Here is a 20630-nt window from a genome sequence, read left to right as displayed (position 1 = left end):
CAAGTAGGCAGAGAGGCAGGCAGAGAGAGAGGGGAAAGGAGGCTCCCCACGGAGCAGAGAGCCCGACTCGGGGCTCGATCCCAGGACCCCGGGATCATGACCCGAGCCGAAGGCAGAGGCTTTAACCCACTGAGCCACCCAGGCGTCCCCAGAATTGTTTTTAACTGGAGGTATATATTTAAGTAAAACACAGACAGGACAAAAGACAAACACAGTTTATGGGAATAGGTTTTAGAAAGATTTTTAGTTCAGTGACGTATATTAGGTGATTTTCTTAATAATACATTTTTTACCGTGGGAACAAAAAATTTTTAGAATTAGTAATACTAAAATTGATCTATAGATATTCGAACTATCAATACTCTGACTTAGTGAGACAAGACATAGTCTTAGTGACTTAGTCACTTAGTCAGTCTTAGTGACTGAAGACATAAAATACTACTGAATTTATTTAACCTAGTGTTCCTGAAGCTTCTGGGCATGACAGGCATGAGGCCATGGTATTGTCCCGGGAACAGCGGTCAGCAGCTGGGTGTTTTACCACAAGGTTCCCAAAGGGCAGAGGCTCCTCAGGAAATAGTGGGATGGATTAATTTTGACAATAATAAACTTTACATGAGGGTCAGTGTGCGTAATAGGATCTAACCAGACTGAACTCCCGCCAAGAGCCTGAAATCAGAACCACCGCCAAGTTCAATCCAAGCGTCCTCGTTTCTACACAGAGAGAACATTTCTAATACTTTTATTTAAAGAAATAAAATCAATCGGTGAACTTCATAGGAAGTGTATATAATACATTTCTTGTGTGAACCCCTTTTTGTTCTTTTGGTAGCTTAGAGATATCTGTAAAGATCTGCTTCTTTACTTTTTAACTTCATCAACCCGCCTGGATGGAACATGAGATCAACGATATACACCTCAGGGGGAGGGAGAGCCCCAATCAGTCCCTTACGACTTTCATTCATCAACTTAACTTCATTCCAAGCTCTGCCATACTCCCCACGAACCAGAGAGCAGCCGATGCCAATTTTATCAGCCAGCGCCTGTGGGAGAAAACACAAGAGCAACCAAAAGTGAGGAGGGAGAGGGGCGGGGAAAAATCCTTAGCCGGAAAACCCACCTTGTTGAAGGTGAAACGTACAACTCTTGCAAAGAAGGGCTTAGAAAGGAGGCTGAAAAAAATGTGGGATATTGTGATAGGAGCGAATACAGTGTGATAAGTTCCCTTGTTCCCCGAGATCCTGTAGACTCAAAATCTCTGTGTAGGTCCTGCTGGGAAGTGACATTTTTCAGGCAGTTACACTGCATTGTATCAGCACAAGATTGATAACGTCATTGGAGAAAAGCTATTCCACGGGCTTTCAGCGCTACCGCACCTATCAATCTTTCTATGTTTCTAGGCTGCTCTGTGGGTGTGATATGCAGTGGGATTGAATGGAGGAATCAAATTGGTGGGGACCTTTTCCTTGCTGATTTATTCTGTGTGATGGGGACGGTGCCGTGCGCCGTGGGCCGGTCCTTCTTGGGGTCCCTGCTGCCACTGCCTCTGGGGTGGCTTATGTCCCTTGGAAGTGCTCTCTTCAGTTGGCCCTGATTTTGAGGTTATTCTAAAAAGTATCTTTAAAATAATCTGGAAACTTCTTAGCCACATCGTAGCGTCTTAGCCACTTTCTAGTTGTTGTCAACTTGGGCAAATGACTCAGCCTCCCTGTGCTTCCATTTCTTGATCTGGGAGATGAGAACAACAGAAGAGCCTCCTTCCTAGTGGGGTGTTTGCGGAGGTGAAGGGGACAAATGCATGTCAAGTGCTTAGAGTTATGAATGCTGCACAGAGGGGGGGCTCAAAAAGGGTTCCCAGTAGTAGAAGGCAAGAATTGTGTGGTTTTAATAATCCATGTATATAGTAACGTGATTTATTGATTATTTACTATGTATTGACTACACCAGGTAGACTTTTTTGGGTAGACCAAGACGAGTAAGACATGGTTGTCCCTCTTAGAGCCTTCCATCCTCTCTAGTCTGAGCCTGCCTGATAGACAGTCACCTCCAATACAACAGTATCCAAATGGATGGCGTTCTGTGGTATCGTCATTTATAATAAGAAATACATGTTTGGTCTTTGTCCCATTTCTGGCATCCTAAATCCTTGGGATCTCCTAAGCGATGAGAACCATAAAAGTGTCTTTATGTTTATGAGGTGACTTCTGGACCGTACTTAAGGATGGGGGCTGTTTGGCAGGGGAACCAATCTTAGGATGGGAGGGTTACAACATTCAGTCCCACCCCAACCTCTGGGGAGGGGAGAGGGGTTGCAGGTTGAATCAGCCACCAGTGGCAATGATTTCCTCAATCATGCCTATGAAATGAAGCTTCCCTGAAAAGGCAAGGGTTTGGAGAGTTTCTGGGCTGGCGACCATGTGGAGATCCGGGGAGTGTGGCGCACCTGGAGAGGGGCACCGAGGCTCCAAGCCTTCTCCCCATTCCTTTATCCATGCATCTCTTCCATTTGGCTATTCTCGAGTTATATCCTTTTATGATAAACTGGCGATCTAGTCATCCAAATGTTTCTGAGTTCTGTGAGTCTCTCTAGCAAATTAATCAGCCCTGAGGGGGCTGTGTTCTTGGGAACCTCCAATCTATAGCCGGCTGGTCAGAAGCACAGATGACAGCTGGGGCTTGGGACCGGTTGGCTGAAGTGTGTGTGGTGGGGACGGGACAGTGTTGCAGAACCGAGCCCATAACCTGCAGGGTCTGACACTGTCTCTAGGCAGGTAGTGTCGGAATTGAGTTGCATTGAGCTAGCTGATGTCGGAGACTGGCTGGGTGTATAAAACTGCCCCCCTACCCCCGGGCCTGCCACCCCTCCCCTCATTGGAACTAGTACTCGGATCCTCTTACACTCATTGTCTAGTGGGTAGAGAGTTGAAAATAAACATGTTTTCTGAAATAATATTTATTGTTCCCTTAACTCCATGTCAAGGCACTTTAAATCATCAAAATAATCCTGTAAAATAGATAATGATTTCCCATTTTAGATAGCATTTCCCATTTTATGGAGAGTAAAACTGAGGCCAGATCAATTTCCTGAGGAAGGTCACCATAAGTGGCAACCTAATGTGGAAGCCAGGGAATCTGTCCCCAGAGTCCGCATTCCTAAGCTCAGGGTGATCCTGCCTCCCACTGAGTTGAATGAGTTCCCAGTTGAAAGTCTCCATCTTCTCTGGGAAGGGGGAAACAAGGTCGTCTGCTCTAAGAAAGAGGCAGAGATAAAAGTGTTAGTAGAAGGACAGGCAGGTGTAGGGCAGAGCTGCTGAGGAGAAAAAGGAAAACTTGTGACCAGGGGCTAGAAAAGAGTGGCCTGGCTACATGACTGTCCATGTGATTTGGGGATGCTGACTTGGCTGTGGCATTCCCCACTGTCAAGTTCCAAAGCCCGAGCATCACAGTGGAAAGGGCAAGCAATCCGACTGGGCCTGGGGGGACTGGCAAAGTAGTGGGGAGGACCGATGGGGTCAAGAAAGTGAGGGAAGTTAGTGAGCCAGTTATAAGGTCCAAGGATAATTCATCTAGGCTGCCAAAGGGGGAAAGCAAAGCCAAAAAGGAGGCAGCAAACTAGAATAAAATAGGAGGATGAAGAGTATTCATAGGAGTGAATGATTTAGGAGGATGGAAGGATAAGATTTTATCATTGGTATCGGCGGTCAGAATGTCCGGGGTGGGCAAGACCCGGCTATTGAACTGTGTGACTCCACACAGGTGTGAGGGTAATAGGTTCACTCTGGCATAATGAGGTGGACTGAATATTCGTGCTCCTCCCCACCCCAAACACATATGCTGAAACCTGGATTCCCCAGTGGGGTGGTATTGGGAGATGGATCCTTTAGGTAGTCAGGTTCAGAGGAGGTCATGAACATGAAGCCCCCACTGCGGGATTAATGCTCTTGTAAGAGGAGGAAGAGATCAGAGCCTCCTGTCTGTCTGGGATGTGAGGACACAGGCAGAAAGTGGCCGCTGCAAACCAGGAAGAGGGTCCTCACCAGATGCTGACTCTGCTGGCAGCTTGATCTTTGACTTCCCAGCCTCAGCAATTGTGAGAAAAAAGTGTTTACTGATTAAACCCCCCAGAGTATGGGATTTTGTGAGGGTAGCATGAGCGCAATAATACAGTGCCTGTGAGACACTAGGGTGCAGCCCACTGTGCACAGACACATAGATTAGGAATCAGGAGAGGTTTGTGGGACAGAGGAAAGAATCTGGGTGCCTTTGGCAGTTTGTATGTAAGGCCATGTGACCGGAGGACCTCACTGTAGGAAATACATAAAGTGAGAAAAGAGAAGGTCTGGGGTGGAACCATGAGGGACCCCCACATTGAAGAGGGGTTGAGGAAAAGAGGTCACCAAAGGTGACTGAGATGAGGTGGAAAGAGAGTTCAAAAGACTAAAGAGAGTGGTGTCAAGGGACAAGAAGGACCAGTGACAAATTCTCTGACATATCAAATAAGACAGACGATAGATTCCTGGGGTCCGTTCTGAGAGGAAGCCAAGGCCAGGCTTCAGTGGGCTGAGGAGAAAAACTAAGGAAGCTAAGGAATGACAAGGTGCTGAGATGACTCTGAATTTTGACCCAGAATGAGAATTATCTACAGATAGAAGCAATGTGGTAGGTTTGATTCAGATAGGCACGGGTTCGGGTTCCAGCTGGGCCTCTGGTAGACCTTGGGTAAGTTCCCTCTTAGAGTTCAGTTTGTCTTTCAAACAAGGGTAGTAATTTCAGCCTTTGGCATTTCCAAGACTTTCACAATTGCATTTATCAAGTGCTTGACACGTAGTTCAAAATGATGGTGGTGATGGTAATAGGAGCTTTGGGAGTAGTTGTAGCTATGATGAGAAAAGATTTCTATTTCCTCTTTAAGTAATATAGACTTAACTTTAGATTTTCAAGGAAAAACAGCTAATAGAGAGAAAGATTGAAGATAGGAGAAAATTCGATAAAGCAAGAAATCCAAGAAAAGAGGGAAGGCTGGCATTTGGATTAGAGATCGAATTAGCCGAGAACTGGAAACAAGATACACATGGATGTAAAGAGGTTTGTAGGTATTTGGGAGGGGGTAGGAATCTTTACATTCAGTCTATAGTTCAGAAACCATTTTTGCAGCTCCTATTATATTCCAGATACTTGAGACAATAGAGGACAAAACCACCTACTTCTTTCTTGAATCTGATCCTTCTTGAGTGTCCGCATCTCAGTGACTAATGCCATCATTACCAGTTGCCCCGCCCAGGACCTGAAAATCACTTTGTTCTTCTCATACAATCCCTCATACCACACCCAGGCAGACACCAACTGTTTTCAGTTGTATCTCTTAAATCTCCCTGTAAACTCACACCTTCTTTCACGCCCTCACAACTATGGCGTTAGTAAAGGTCATCCGGAGTTCTTGAGCCAATGATCTTCCCAGTTGGTCTTCCTGTCTCCAGTCCTGCCCTTGCTCTAATCGATTCCCCATTCTGTTGCCTGAATGGTGTTTCAAAATCATGTTTCCCCTTAACCACATTCAGTGGCTCTCACAGATTTTAGGGTCAAGTGCAAACTCCCATTGTGCTCTGTCATCTGCCCGTTAGCCTCACCCAACTCCTCCTACATCCAGACAAACTACTCTGCATTCCTCCAATGGACCAGGGGCTCTCATTCCTGTTATTTTGTATAAAATGTTTGCTTTGTTTAGAATGCTCTTGTCTTCCTTCTTTACCTGCTGAATTTCTACGTAGCCTCTAATATTCAGGCTGCATATCACTTCCTCCCCTGAAACTTTCCCTGATATCTCCTTAGAATCCACAAGTTTCCTTAGGTACCTGGTGTAAGGGCTACCAATTTCATATCTCTATATTCCCAGATCTTAGAAGAGCCCTTGGCTATAGTAGATGTATAATAAACGTTGAATGAATATGCTTCTGATAGCCTAGCAAATATACACATACATATATATCTCAAATAGAAGTAACTCTAAACGATAGGGTTACTATTAGCCAGTTAAATGTTAGCCGCTGGCTCACACCATCATGATAAAGACAAACAGTTTTACCTACTGGCAAATGAAGCAAAACATCTTAAGTACCTTGAAAAGCAAAGCTCGATGGTAGAAGATTCCTTGTTTGATCAGTCCAATTGGTACAACATTGGATTTAAGTTGAAATTTTAGTTCACTTATGTGAAGTTCCCAGCTGAAATCATGTAGTTTCTCTTTTGAAACTTTACCACCCATTTTTTCTGCCACATACCTGTTTCAATTACATTGAGATCAAATTAATCAAGTTTAATATCTCACTTTGGATACTTTGAGTATAACTGTATGTATAACTGTATGTGCAAAAACTATATTTCCTCTGACTTTTATTACTGGCTTTATTTTTTAAACTTACTGTAAGTGTGTTAACATTATGCCTATTGTCTTCAAACTATCATGTGTAAACTGAAATTCTAACTATTTCATTCAACACAAAGGAAGAAATAAATGCTAATTTCAATATTTACAGCAAGATACAAATCAATATCATACTAAATTTGTATCAGAGCAGTCTTAAAGTTCTAGCTCGCTCTTGAAAAATATTTTCAAACTTTTCAATCTGAAATCCAAGGCATTGTACTAACATATGGTCCTGCTTTTAAGGAATTTGAACACAGGGATAATAAAAACACACTGGAAATTTTCCCATTAGATTCCCAAATATTTTCAAGTCCTAGAAGTGTTTTCCTTTTAAATTGTCTTATTTTTTTGATTTAGAGGCATTTATGTAACACTGAAGTGAGAGGAGAGAGGAAGGGGGCAGAAGGAAAACTAATTAAGTTGGGTGGTGTGCTTTGCCTAGGGGTTTCCTCCTCATTGGAAGCTCTTCCAGCAGAAGTTAGTACACACACCTCCAAAAATCCTCTGTTGAAGGCTCCTGCACCTTGGAGTAGAGGCAGAATTGCAAATTTTAAGAAAGAATTTCCTCTTGCTGTCCATAGGATCAAGCAAAGAAGAACAATGGTGAAAACCAGAAAGGGGTGGGGAGAGAGCTGTCGCAAGGACTCCGCCAGGTGTCCTGTAATGAATGTTGGGAATCAAAGGCACAGGGACAAAGCTCTGGATCTTGCCGCGTAAAGGGCTCAGGTTAAAAAAACAAAAAACAAAAAACAATTATTTGGGAATGATGAAAAGTGTTCCTGATAGGAACAGAGCATGGGACATCTGACAAATGCTGCAATGAGCTCAGAGTTCTGCGCGCGTCATCACTTCTCAAGGACATCAGGGAAACTTCCGTCGCCAAAAATGTTCTCTTCCAGTTCTGGCTGCCGAGAAGTCAATGATCTGGCAGCTGTGTTTCTTGCAGTTGTCACACCCAGGTTTGATGAGTGCAAGGCCCGTCTACTTGGAGTAGATCCAGGCTCTCGTGGAGACTACAGCTGCTGTAGGATCCAGTAGCTCACTTACAGGTTGTTGGTGCCAGCAACAGAGGCCACCCTCTGCTTCCTGCAATTCCTAATCCCTTACAGCTACCAAGTCAAGTTCTCAGATTTCTCTTAGTGGACTCACATTAGATGCTCTGATGAGGAAGGCAACGTCACTTGGCGTCCACAGAGCGTGGAGCCTGCCCGAACAGCCACCCCTTAGAGTGCGCACACCCTCACTTGAGAGCAACGCGAAACGCAAAATATCAGACATCTACCTGACCTGAAAATCAGTGATAGCTATTTGTATCAGAAAAGAATTTGTGGGGCTGGGGCAACCTGGTGATGGGCATTAAGGAGGGCACGTGATGGAATGAGCACTGGGTGTCATAGAAGACCGATGAATCACTGAACTCTACCTCTGAAACTAAATACACCACATGTTAATCCATTGAATTTAAATTTAAAAAAAATCGAAAAAAGAAAATAATTTGTGAGTTTGCAAAGAATTCACCCCAGGTACCTAAGGAGTAATTTAATTTTTTCTTTCTTTTTTATTTTTTTATTTTTGGAGTAATTTAATTTCCAAACTTTTGATTCATTCCTAACTTCTTCAGGATCACATTGAATGATGCCTTTAATGGTTTAGCTGGAGAAAATGACAAAAGCATTTTTCTTTAAGCAATTTCCAGCTCCTAGCTCTGATTCCTGGCGGAAATGGGACCTAAAATAGAAATTAGGCATTTTTTCAATTTATTGTGTTTCTGCTGCAGGGTCAGAAGTAGGGGGCAGTAATTACGGTGTTGTCAGCTGAAAATGGGCTAAGAAATGCACACCACTAAAATAAAAAACTTTGCTTCGGAAACTTAAAATGCCTATGTAGATAGAGACAACTTACTTGGCAAGAGCCTCAATCTGCTCCTTGATATTGGTTATGGGAAATATCGACTTGGTCACTTCATACACATAAACACAGAAGTCCGGGTCGGCGGGAGGGTACCACTCTTTATCGGGGCTCCCTTCTCCGATCAGTTTGGGGACTGCTGCAACCTCTTCTTCCTCCTTCACTTTTTCCTCTTCTTTTTTCCCTCGGCCTTTCCTTTGAGAGGAAACGGCAGCAATTAGAGTCACGAAATGAACAGGCAGTAACTGCACTCCGAGTTCATCTGAAGAGCACCCCAGAAATAGAGTATTTTATACCTTAACGATCGTATCATATGCAGCTTTCAAATTTTTGATGACAACGATAGCATTTTATAGTCTCTATATTATGTAAGAGAAATTAGCTTTCAAGATAATATGACATGACTGATACGTATTATGAAAATCGTACACTGGTCTTGCTTACGATTGCCTAGCCAGATGTCTGGTGCGTAGTAGGTACGTAATAAACATTTATTGAATTGGGAAAAAATAGGTTGCCTACTCAGGGAGTCTAAGCTGGTCTTACATCATCTCTTGCTTCGGCTGAGACCTTCTGCAGGAAGAGTCTGAATCACTGTTTTTTAAAAAAAAGGATGATCCAAAACATGGAAAAAAAGCAAAACAAAATAAGGCTGGCATCCATGTCATGCAGGAGTGAAGACTTACCTAAGTTTATCTTTTTTTTTTTTAAGATTTTATTTATTTGACAGAGAGAGACAGCACAAGCAGGCAGAGTGGCAGGCAGAGGGAGAGAGAGTAGTAGGCTCCCCGCTGAGTAAGGAGACCGATGCAAGACTTGATCCCAGGACCCTGAGATCATGACCTGAGCCGAAGGCAGTGGCTTAACTGACTGAGCCACCCAGTTTACCTAAAGTTTATCTAGGGAAATGCACTTAATTCTGTACTTAGGAAAACTGGAATGTACTTAGTTGTAAAGATACTCTTTAATTAAAACATTCTATGAATTAATTGCTTCAAACTTAGAGAATTTGCTAGCTAACATGTGTTTGTTTCGTAGAGATGCAAACTATTTCTGTCGATGGAGAAGATCTTGCCAGAGGCTATAGTTTATTGTCCTGTAGGATGCTAACTAGTTGTTGCTGTTGTTTATGTAACTCAGTAATCTTTTCCTAACATTCCTTAATTAAACTGGATATAAATACCTAGATCCTCAAATGTCCTTTGGACCAAATGTCCTTTGGACTAATATTAACATCTTACTGGTTCCCTCATTAATTTATGAGTTGGGCAAGAGTAATGGCATGTGTTCCCATTCTAGGTAACCTGGAGTAGGCACACTTAATCCTGTTTTTCCTACTGAATACAGTCCAACAAACCTGGACAGTATTTGACCACTACTTGAAGACTCCAAAAAGCAAATGGTAGCAGGAAGATCCAAGAAAATCTTTTGAATTATTACTGAACAGATGGTGAGTTTATTTTTTTCCCCAGTATTCTCCAAACCAAACTAGACACAGCTCAAAATCTGGAAGTAGGCATCAGCACAGACAGAGCTCAAGGAGAAGCCCTCTTGAGAAACAGGAAAGACACAGGGTGGAGGAAAGCTGTGTTTTGTTGTGTTCTTTTATCCCCCCTCCATTCTTTTGTGCCCCAGCCCCTAAGGAATCCTGTGACAGTGGTGACATCAGCATTTCATAAGAACCTAAAATAACTTTATACTTGCTCAGTCCTCATGTTGCTTGGCTGGAGATATAGGGGCAGTCATGGTAAGAGTATAGCAGGGCAGGGTAAATGAAGTTTTCTGACTTGAGGACCAAAAAGAAACCTCCAAGGAACCAACAAAGACAAGGGAGATCACGAAGAGGGAAAAGCTCAGGAAAAAATAATCAAGTTATTTATGAATTCTTAGGCTTACCCCCCCCCCCCGCCCCCATAAGCTGTGTATACATGGTTCTGACCTTAAACAGCACATCACAGATTTTGAGGATGGAACAATGGGACTGACCACCACCCAAATCCTAAGCTGGACACACAGTCAGGACAGCTCCAAATAGCACTGCCAAGCCTTTGGAAACCAGACTGATGGTGGAAACGACAACCCACGGAACACTGGCTGGAACTTGTTGAAGATTGGAAGCAGCTGGGTCTGGGTGCCTGACGGTCTCAGCTGGAAGACTGTGTGACTCTTGATCTTGGGGTCGTGAGTTTGAGCCCCCACACTGGGTGCAAAGATTACTTAAATAAAATACAACTTAAAAAAAAAAAAGAAGAAGAAGAAATCAACTGGGTCAACTACTGGCTAAAACAGACTCACAAAAAAGACATTTTTCTTAGAAGGCATATAAGACTCATTCACTAATAACTTGATTACTGTATTTTTATCACAAATCATTAAATCAGTCAGAGAGACTCAACTGTATTTTTCTTTTTCAAAATTATTTTATATACCTTCCCATAAAGTTTTGAGAATTAGCATGTCTGTATCTACAGAAAATCCTGCTGGAATATTGATGGAATTATACCAAATTTATAGATCAATTTGGGAGAAAACCGACATTTTTACTATGTTGAATTTTCCAACACATGAACATGGTCTATCTCTTCACTCATTCAGTGACTCTTTGATTTCCTTTGTGTTTGATGGTTCTCATTGTATAAGTTTTGTTTCACTTTCATTTTTACTTCATATTTCATTTTGAAATCTATTAAAAATGGTATTCCACAAATTTATGGGTTTCAATTTTTTATTGTCAGTATATAGAAATATGATTTTTGTGTATTGACCTGATATCCTGATCTGTTGCTAAACTCACCTATTAGTCCTGTGAGGTTTTTTAAAAAGTAGATTCTTTAAGGATTTTCTTTTCTTTTCTTTTTTTAAAGATTTTATTTATTTATTTGACAGACAAAGATCACAAGTAGGCAGAGAGGCAGGCAGAGAGAGAGAGGAGGAAGCAGGCTCCCCACGGAGCAGAGAACCCAATGCAGGGCTCGATCCCAGGACCCTGAGATCATGATCTGAGCCAAAGGCAGAGGCTCAACCCACTGAGCCACCCATTTGCCCCTCTTTAAGGATTTTCTATTTAGACTATCTTGTTGTCTGCAAAATAGGAACTATTTTTTTCCCCTCACTTTCTAATCTTCATACTTCTAAAAATTGCCTGATTGCAATGTGTAGGCCTTCCAATACAATGTTGAATAGGAGTGATAAGAATAGTTATCCTTGTTTTGTTCATGATCTTGTCAGAAAAGCATCCAGTCTTTCACCATTAAGTAAGATACAATCAGTAGTTTTCTTCACCCCTCCGTGGATGCCTTTCATCAGATAGAGAAAGTTCCCTTATATTCCTATTTTGCTGACAGTTGTATTTTTTTATCATAAATAATGTTGAATTTTGTCAAATACTTTTTCTGCATCAATTAATCTGATCATGTAGGTTTTTCCTTATACTGTCAATATGGTAGACATTGATTGATTTTCAAATGCTGAACCAGCCTTACATTCTTAGGATAAACTCCTCTTGGATGAATTATTCTTTTTATGTATTGCTGGATTTGATTTGCTAATATTTCATAGAGGACTTTTACATCTGTATTCATGATGGTTACTCAGCAGTAATTTTCTTTTTCTTTTTTTAAGATTTTATTTTTTTATTTATTTGTCAGAGAGAGAGAGAGCACACAAGCAGGCAGAGGCAGAGGGAGAAGCAGGCTTCCCGCTGAGCAAGGAGTCCAATGCGGGACTTGATCCCAGGACCCTGGGATCATGACTTGAGCCAAAGGCAGCAGCTTAACAGACTGAGCCACCCAGGCATCCCCATAATTTTTTGTACAAACGCCTTGTCTGATATTGGCATTAGGATAATACATTGGGAAACATTTTCCCTTATTTCCTGGAAAAGACCATTTAGAGTTCTTATTAATTCTTGAAACATTTAGCAGAATTTACAAATAAAACCATCAAGGTCAGGAGATTCTTTTTAGGCATGGTTTTATGAATTCAATTTCTTTCATAGTTCTGGATTATTTAGGTCATCTATTTCATCCTTGGTGAGTTTTAATAGTTTGCAGTTTTTGATGAATTTGCTCATTTCATCTAAGTGGCTGAATTAAAGTGCTCATAGCATTATCTTTCAACATGTGAAGGGTTTGTGATGATGAGTCCTTCTTTCATTTCTAATATTCATAATTTACATATTTTCTTTTTTATGTTTTGTCAGTCTTGCTAATTTATCAATGTTACTGATGTTTTTAAAGAATAAGCTTTTGATTTCATTTACCTTCTCTGCAGTTTTTCTGTTTTCAATTCCACTGATATCTGGTCCTTATTGTTTTCTTCCTTCTCCTTGTATTGGGTTTTCTTTGCTTGTTTTTTTCTAGTTTGAGGTAAGAGCTTAGCTTACTGACTCAAGACCTTCCTTTCATTTTAATACATTTAGTAAAATAAATTTCCCTCTAAGCACTGCTTTGCTTTTATCCCACAAATTTTGATATGCTATATCTTCACTTTCATTCAGTTCTTTGTAGTTTTAAACTTCCTTTGAGACTGTTGTCCCATAGATTATTTAGAAACGTGCCATTCAATTTCTGCCCATCTAGAGATTTTCTTGTTGTCTTTCTGTTGTTAATTTCTAGTTTGTTTCTATAATGGTCAGAGATCATATCCTGTATGATTTCAGTTATTTTAAAGTTGCTTAGCTTTGTTTTATGACCCTGGGTATTTGTAAATGTTTCACATGAAGTTGAAAAAAATACGTTTTCTGTTGTTAGTGGTGGAGTGTTCTATAATATATTGATTAGATCCTATTTACTGCTGGTGTTGTTCAAATCTTTTATATCTTTGCTGATTTCAGGTCAAGTAGTTCTGTCAGCTGCTCAGAGGGGAGTGTTGAAATCCTCAGTCATTATTTTGGACTTGTCTATTTCTACTTTCTGCTCTATCCGTTTTTGCTTCATGTATGTGAGGCTCCGTTGTTTGGTGCTAACATTATTAGACCATTATGTCTTCCTCACAGATTAACCCATTTTGTCATATGTAATGTTCCCTTTATCTCTAGAAATTTTCTTTGTTCTGAAGTCTACTTTATTACATATTAAAAGTCCACTCCTGATTTTTAAAAGATTAATGTTTACATGGTATCTTTTTCTGTCTTTTCACTTTCAATGTGAAATGTGCTACCTATACCAATGAATTTGAAGTGAGTTTCTTTAAATAGCATATAGTTCCACATAACATTTTTTAAAAGATTTTATTTTTTTATTTTTTTTTTAAAGATTTTATTTATTTATTTGACACAGAGAGAGAGAGATCGCAAGTAGTCAGAGAAGCTGGCAGAGAGAGAGGGGGAAGCAGGCTCCCTGCTGAGCAGAGAGCCCATGCAGGGCTCGATCCCAGGACTCTAAGATCATGACCTGAGCAGAAGGCAGAGGCTTAACCCCCTGAGCCACCCAGGTGCCCCAAAAGATTTTTTTTTTAAGTAATCTCTACACCCAACATGGGGCCCAAACTTACAACCCTGAGATCAAGAGTCACATGCTCTACCGACTGAGGCAGCCAGGCGCCCCTCCATTATAACTTTTTAATCCACTCTGCCAATCTCTGCCTTTTGATTGGTTCTTACTTCTCTGTTTTTCCTTTTTTGACTTTTTGTTGGTTACCAGAACATTTTTTAGTTTTCCACTCTGATATATTTGCACCATTTTCGAGTGTAGCTCTTTGTATTGGTTTGTAGTGCTTACTGTAGGATTTTAGTACACATACGTGGTTTATCACAGTCTGCTGGTATCCACATTTTACCAGTTTGAGGGAAGCATGGAAACCTCACATCCATTGAGGTCTCTTTACCTTTCTTCATTTTTGTTTCAGTCATCAAATATGATTTATAAAACTCCTGAGGAAATAGACAGGCTATTGTGTATACCCATATTCCAATCCTTTTTGCTATTCCTTCTTTCTTCCTTGATGCTTCCAGTTCCTTTCAACATCTTCTTCTTGTTTGAAGAACTTCTAGTAACTAGTCAGTAGGTAAAGGTAGAACTATCGGGAATAAATTCTTTGTTTTCTTTGGCTTGGAAATGTCTTTACTTCCCCCTCTTCGTTGCTAAAGGATAGTTTCCGCAGAGACAGAAGACATGGTTGATTTCTTTAGCAGTTGAGAAATGTTATGCCATTTCCTTTTAGCCTGAGAGAAATGTACTGTCATTCAAACTGGAGTTTCCCTATAGGAAACTGGAGCGTGCGCTTTTATGAATTTTGGATTCCATGACTCCAGTGGACTTCCTTGGGCGGAGCTATCTCCCACAAGAAAATTGCATCCTATGCTATGCTAGCAGAAAGGGAGGGAGGGCAAGGAAACCTGTGTGTGATTTCTATAGCCTTTGCTTAAGTGTGTCTTTTTCCTGCAGCTCCTGTATTATATCTTTTGCTATAATAAATCTCGGCCATAACTATATATAAATATAAATATAAATATAAATATAATATATCCCCAGCTAGCCAAGAAAATGGGGCTAGGTCAGGTGAATTTCCTAAATTAAGTCTTTGCAACTATTGAGCATTCTGTTCCAGAAGCGGTACATTGGGGGCAGGAATTATCTTTAAGTATTTCTTGAAGTACAAGGTGAAGGGAGGGGGGGATCAGCTAAAGGCCATGTGAATTTTCCCTTTATTTTGATGAAAAAATACAAACATAATTTTATGAAATGCTTTTGGAGAATTATACAAAACTCTATAATCATAACAAATTACTGAAAGTTTTATATTTTCTTTTTAAAATTTATTATTTATTTGAGAGAGACAAAGGGAGAAGCAGACTCCCTGCTGAGCAGGGCCTGATCTTAGGACCCCAGGACCATGACCTGAGCCAAAGGCAGATGCTTAACTGACTGAGCCTCCCAGGCGCCCCAAGTTTTATATTTTCTAATTCAATATTCTATTGACTGTAGCTAAGTCAAGGGCTGAGCCTAATCATGTATGAAATGCACTCACCACATATTATGGTAAAATCTTCAAGCAAAAATTAGTATTTTTCCAGCTCTACCATCTAAACACCTTTCTTTGTTTTTTTGTAAATGGAACATCTTCACACCCATAGGAAGACTTTAGGAAAAAGGAAACGACCACTGGAAGGTCAATTAGAATGGTGGGAAGCAAATTTAGGTTTACCCGTTCAGGGTAAACCCAGTTACAGGGTAGCTTTATAATATTGTACAATTTGACTCAGAGCCACCTATAAAACAAAGCAGGTTGTATTTCTCACTGAGTGTGCCTCCAGGAGAAAGGAAGAATCATTTGGCACGTAGAAGATGTTAGCCAGCACACACGGCTAAGTGCATCATGGAGGGCAATCTTATTGAGCGATTAAAAAGGGATAATTTAATGGAGCTCTTGAACTGTAGTTTCCCACAGCTCTATATGGAAGTATTTCATTTGGACTTCCTTGCCATGAAGTCTGCCAGTTGTGTTAATAAGGGCTTTAATACTTAAAGGAATTTCATTTCTAAATAAATATGGAAACAAGTGCTCAGAAATAACAAAATTAACTCTCGTAAAATTAATCCTCAGAAAGAACATCAATTTGTGATTAAAGATAGCAGGACTTTTAACTTTCTTACAGAGGCTTGAGCGAAATTACCTCAGAAAACAGAGATTTACTGTGGGGATCCAGAACAACAATGATTGTTTCTGTGTTCATAGGTGGATGAGAAGGTAGGCAGCAAAGTCGAGAGAGAGATTTGTCTGGCTCCAAATTGTGCATTGACATTTTCGAAGTTTAATCACTCACTCCTTTTTGACATCATCAACCATTTGAACAAATAAGTTAGAAGGCAAGGCTGCTGGGAGAACTTTAAGTCATGAAAAGTCATGAATCTGGCCCACATGGGGTTTCAATTTAGGCAGGAAGATTTTGGTATATGAAAAATAACTACCACGCCTGGTAGCATTCGATAAATTCCACATGAATGATAAAAATAAGAAACTCAAGATGTTCTAGAAATCTATCCCAACTGGGTGTCCTGTTCCACCTACTCTGTTCCAAAGAGAGTATCGTACAAAGTGGACACACAATGTATTCTGGGCTTAGAAGGATGAATGTGTGCGTGCGTGTGTGTGTGTGTGTTTGTGTGTGTGTGTAGTTTATTTTGTAATTTGTCAATGTCCCAGTAGGGTGTAAGCTCTTTGAAAATAGGGGTTTTTGTTCACTGTTGTTATCTCTAACACTAGAACAACTCCTAGCACCTAGTACAGTAAGTATTTGCTGAGTGAATGAATAATCTCAAGAAAAGAAAGTAAGAAGGTATTTAAATGTGATTAAGATGTTAAGGGTGATTAAGAGACAATATCTATTTCTGGAAGACTTTTGTAGTCAGTCCAGATTGTGGGGGGGGGGGCGGGAGGAAAAAATGGCTAAGCTAAGGTTAAAAAGAAGGGCTTGAGGGAAATTATTTTAAAAATAAAAATGTTTTAGGAAGTCACGATGATGAAGATCAAGACTGAAGAGCAGAGATGTTTAAGTACATGCGGTAAATTTCTAAAAGACTCCAGAGATAAACAGAATGGAAGGAAACAAAATAGAGACAGGAAAGCAATAAACTTTTAAGTGTGTATAATAAACTCACACGCAGTCAACTTAAATATTTATGAAAATTGGTCTGAATACAAAAATACAATCCAGATAGAACTTAAAATACATTTACAAATAGGTATAGTAAATGTTTATCGTAGGGAGAATGGTCTTCATAAAGAAAAGCTTCAGAGGGTATATTACATTTGTTGGCTCCGGTGAGGCCTAGGAAAGTATCAAGGATAAAGAGGAAACTAATCACCTCTCCTATGAGTGTCTTCCCATGAAGGACAGCACGACGGAAACCTTCACATGCAAAAATAATCTGGTTGCTGGTCACCCAGGGAGACCATGTTGCTTCCAGATTTTAATTTACATAGTATATGGTGACGATATTCATGAGGAGAAAGAGAAAAACCATTCCTTCCTTATCCATATTAGGCTACCCCATGCACATAACTGATTTGCTTGTTTCCATCCCTTCTCTCCTCTTCCTTTCAAGAAATTAGCCACTTTGTGGTCCTAGATGGCTCATCATTCTTTGTCAGTATCTCTCAGTAACTTCATGGTAACATTAAACATTCTCAGATGAATAGAGTTAAAATGTTTTACTCAACCTCCACGATCCAAAGGACTAATAGTCACAAGACAAGAAGGGTTGACCAAAAGACAGACAAACACAGGGCAACAAGATTATGACCAAACTATCTCCCCAGTGGACCCAGGAATAAGGAGGGGGTAAAGGTCTGGACATACACTGATCACTTAAGTATGCCAGGCAATGGTTTAGGCACTGGACAAACATAGTTTCACTTACTGTCACAGCACCTCTACGAGGCAGGGATCTTTTCTGTTTTAGAGATAAGAAAACAAAGGACCAGTTTTGTCTGAACGCAAAATGTGTGTTCTCCTTCATGCTAACGATCTGTTTGAACGTTGGGAGTACATCAGGGTTTATCTTCAAGTGGGGAGAAGATTCAGGGACAAGGGGGAGAATGGAAATGGCGTGAGAAGAAATAATTATCTTCATTTGTTTACTTATTCTCCTGGGGCATCTTGGGAGGGAGTCAAACCTCTATTTCCTTCAACAACTAGCATTCAATATTTGAAATAATTTATGAATATTTAATCTATAAATATTTCTTGACTGTCCCTGGTGTTCATAATATTATTCTAGGCTCTACGACTATAAAAATGAAAAAGACCTGGTCCCAGGTCTCAAGTTGTCCATTGCTGCGTAAGAAAGACAAATAGATCAACAGTGAGAGGTTCAGGTTACATATGAGACCATTTGCATTCATGAAAGAGTGAACACAAAGAGAATACCTAACTTGGGGTGACCAGGGAAGGCCTCACAAAAACAAAATATATAAAGAGTCAGAATTTGCCATGCATAGGAGACATGTAAGACAATTAGAAGGGGTGTCATGGTGGCCGTTTGGACTTCATCTGGAGGATGACAGGGAATCATTGCTTTAGGCAGAGTAACATCATCAGCCTTTCATTTCAGGGAAGGTAATTCAGGGGGGTAGCACAGAGGATGGGTTTGTGGAGGGCTATAACAAAAGGCAGAAGAATCTTACAAAAAGGAGGTTAGTGGCTTGAGATGTAATACAAAGGCCTGAACTGGGGACATAAAGGTGAAAATGGAGGGAAACCATGACTTAAGAGACATTGAAGGCATGGGACTGAGAGTCAGTGTAGGAGGGGAAAGGAGAAGAAGGACTTTAAGATGATTCCTGGGCTTGAGCAATTGCATGGGAAGATGGTAACATTCACCAGCCTAGGGAAGAGAGGAGGAGGAAGTTTGGCAGTTGGGGGAACAATGAGTTTCATCGGGAACACATTGTTTACAGGGCAGCAGGAGAGAGAAGGTTGGACTCAGGAGAGGTGTATATATATGTCAGCAGTAGCTAAAACCATGGAGAGTGAGAGTGGGAGTAAATGAAGAATCCTGGAGCATGTCAGTATATAAGGTAGTTGTGATGGGTAGATGAGGATATAGCAAAAAGAGCCAGAAAAGAGTGGACTTATCCATCAAACAAGAAGGTAGGGATCAAAGGAGATAAAGATGTGAGTAGCACAGAACAATCAAACTATCAAATATTGTAATTAAAAACCCATGGCTATCTGAAGTTCAGCACTTTTAAAAATTCATTTAAATTCTAGTTAGTTGACATAGAGTTCAATATTGGTTTCAGAAGTAGAGTTCAGTGGTTCATCATTTACATAAAACACGCAGGTCTCATCATCACAAGTGCCCTCCTTAATCCTCATCACCCATCTAGGCCATCTCCCACCCATCTCCCTCCATCAACCCTCAGTTTGTTCTCCATAGTTAAGATCTTGTCTCTCATGATTTGTTTCCCCCCCTCTCTGTTTTTCCACCTCCCTGAAGATCAACATTTTGATACTTACAAGTACACAAAATAATTTTCAACCCAGTAGGACTGTCCATTCTCCCCCCAAAGATTTAGGATGAAGAACCAGGCTAAGCTATAAGAAAAACAAGACAGTATTCTGCCAAGAATGGCAGAATCACCAAAGATTAAAGTTGATATGGTATCAGAGGCACCAGAGGGGAAAGTACACTTTGATTGATGGTGTTAAGTACAATATATGTGCAATGGTCTCCCATCAGACAAGTGCCTACCCTTCCCTTATCAAGAGGGCAGAAGGGCACTGGATAGTTGTTGGGCTTTAGAACTGAAAGTTTGTTTGGAATTGGAGCCAGATCTGTCTCCATGGCAGACCAAAGTCACATAAAAGCTACAGTTATGGGTGAGGCAGTAACCAAAAGAAAGTCAAGGAGGATAACAAAGCATCTGTAAAGAAGATGCCATGCACGTGGAGAGAGAAAAAGAGAGGGAGAGAGACAGAGACTCTATTGACTTCCTCCCAGCTCCTGTCCTTGAGGGGATGGCTGCATTTCCCACATGGGACTCTGGAGTCTCCTCCGCATCCCTGCAAGGGCTGAGTGCACTTGGGCTCCCTGCAACTGTCTCGTACAACCGTACTGACATTCGCTGAGTGTCTCCTCTGTGCCAGGCACTGCTCTATACGCTTCCCGCACGCTAAGCCTCAGAACACCCTATGTTATGTCCATTGTCCTGAGGAAGGGGCTCAGGCAAAGAGAAGGTAAACAACTTGCCCAAGACACACGGTTTATCACGGTGGACCTTGTCAGAGATACTCTTTTCCTGCAGATGTTCAGATTTCTATCCTCTGGAAGAAACATGAATGTCTCTGTATGCTCACCAAGCCCTGGGCTAAGCACTAGGGATGGAAAGAGAAATCACTCAAGTCAGAACATGGTCTTGTCCTCAAGGAGGTCTCCATGCAAGTAGAATGAAGCACAGAGAAGCCCAGGGAGGAAAGGAAAGACAGGAAGAGGAGTTGGGGGGCGGGGCAGGAAAAGGAAGGGAGGGGAGAGGCAGGAAGGAGCGGGGTGGAAGGGAAGGGAGGGGAGGAAAGGGTAGAAAGTATCGGTCCTGGAACAAGAGGAGCAGATAAGAAGCAAAGGGGACTGACAATAGAGAATGAGGTCAGAAATAGACAAGAAACAGCTCTGAGGTCTGAGGCGAGCAAACCACTGCCCGGACCTCGGGAGACCATAGAGGGCCGTCTCAGTTTAGAAAGCGGATGCTCGAAATGCGTGCCAACAGCCTCCAATACCACAGTGGTTCTGAAGGGCTTAAGTCAACAATAATTAAAGGGTCATGGAGTGTGGCGAGAGGTCCAAGTGGGTTTTTG

The 20630-nt window shown here is 41.1% G+C and overlaps 1 protein-coding gene across 1 annotated transcript in view; it reads right to left on the bottom strand.

Moving 5' to 3' along the window:
- Positions 1-833: 833 nt before the first annotated feature.
- ARMC3 (armadillo repeat containing 3) overlaps positions 834-20630 on the bottom strand; it is a gene marked incomplete at both ends in the record, with an annotated part of 41102 nt that continues 21305 nt past the window's right edge. Inside the window, 3 exons of the mRNA XM_080810296.1 lie at positions 834-1043; positions 6116-6278; positions 8327-8527. Coding sequence (XP_080666422.1) covers positions 834-1043; positions 6116-6278; positions 8327-8527 — 574 coding nt within the window. The remainder of the gene's footprint in view (positions 1044-6115; positions 6279-8326; positions 8528-20630) is intronic.

Source organism: Martes martes, assembly GCF_963455335.1.
Source record: "Martes martes genome assembly, chromosome: 8".
Classification (NCBI taxonomy): domain Eukaryota; kingdom Metazoa; phylum Chordata; class Mammalia; order Carnivora; family Mustelidae; genus Martes; species Martes martes.
Note: the sequence above shows the minus strand (reverse complement) of the source record. Positions and strands in the feature narration are given on the sequence as shown.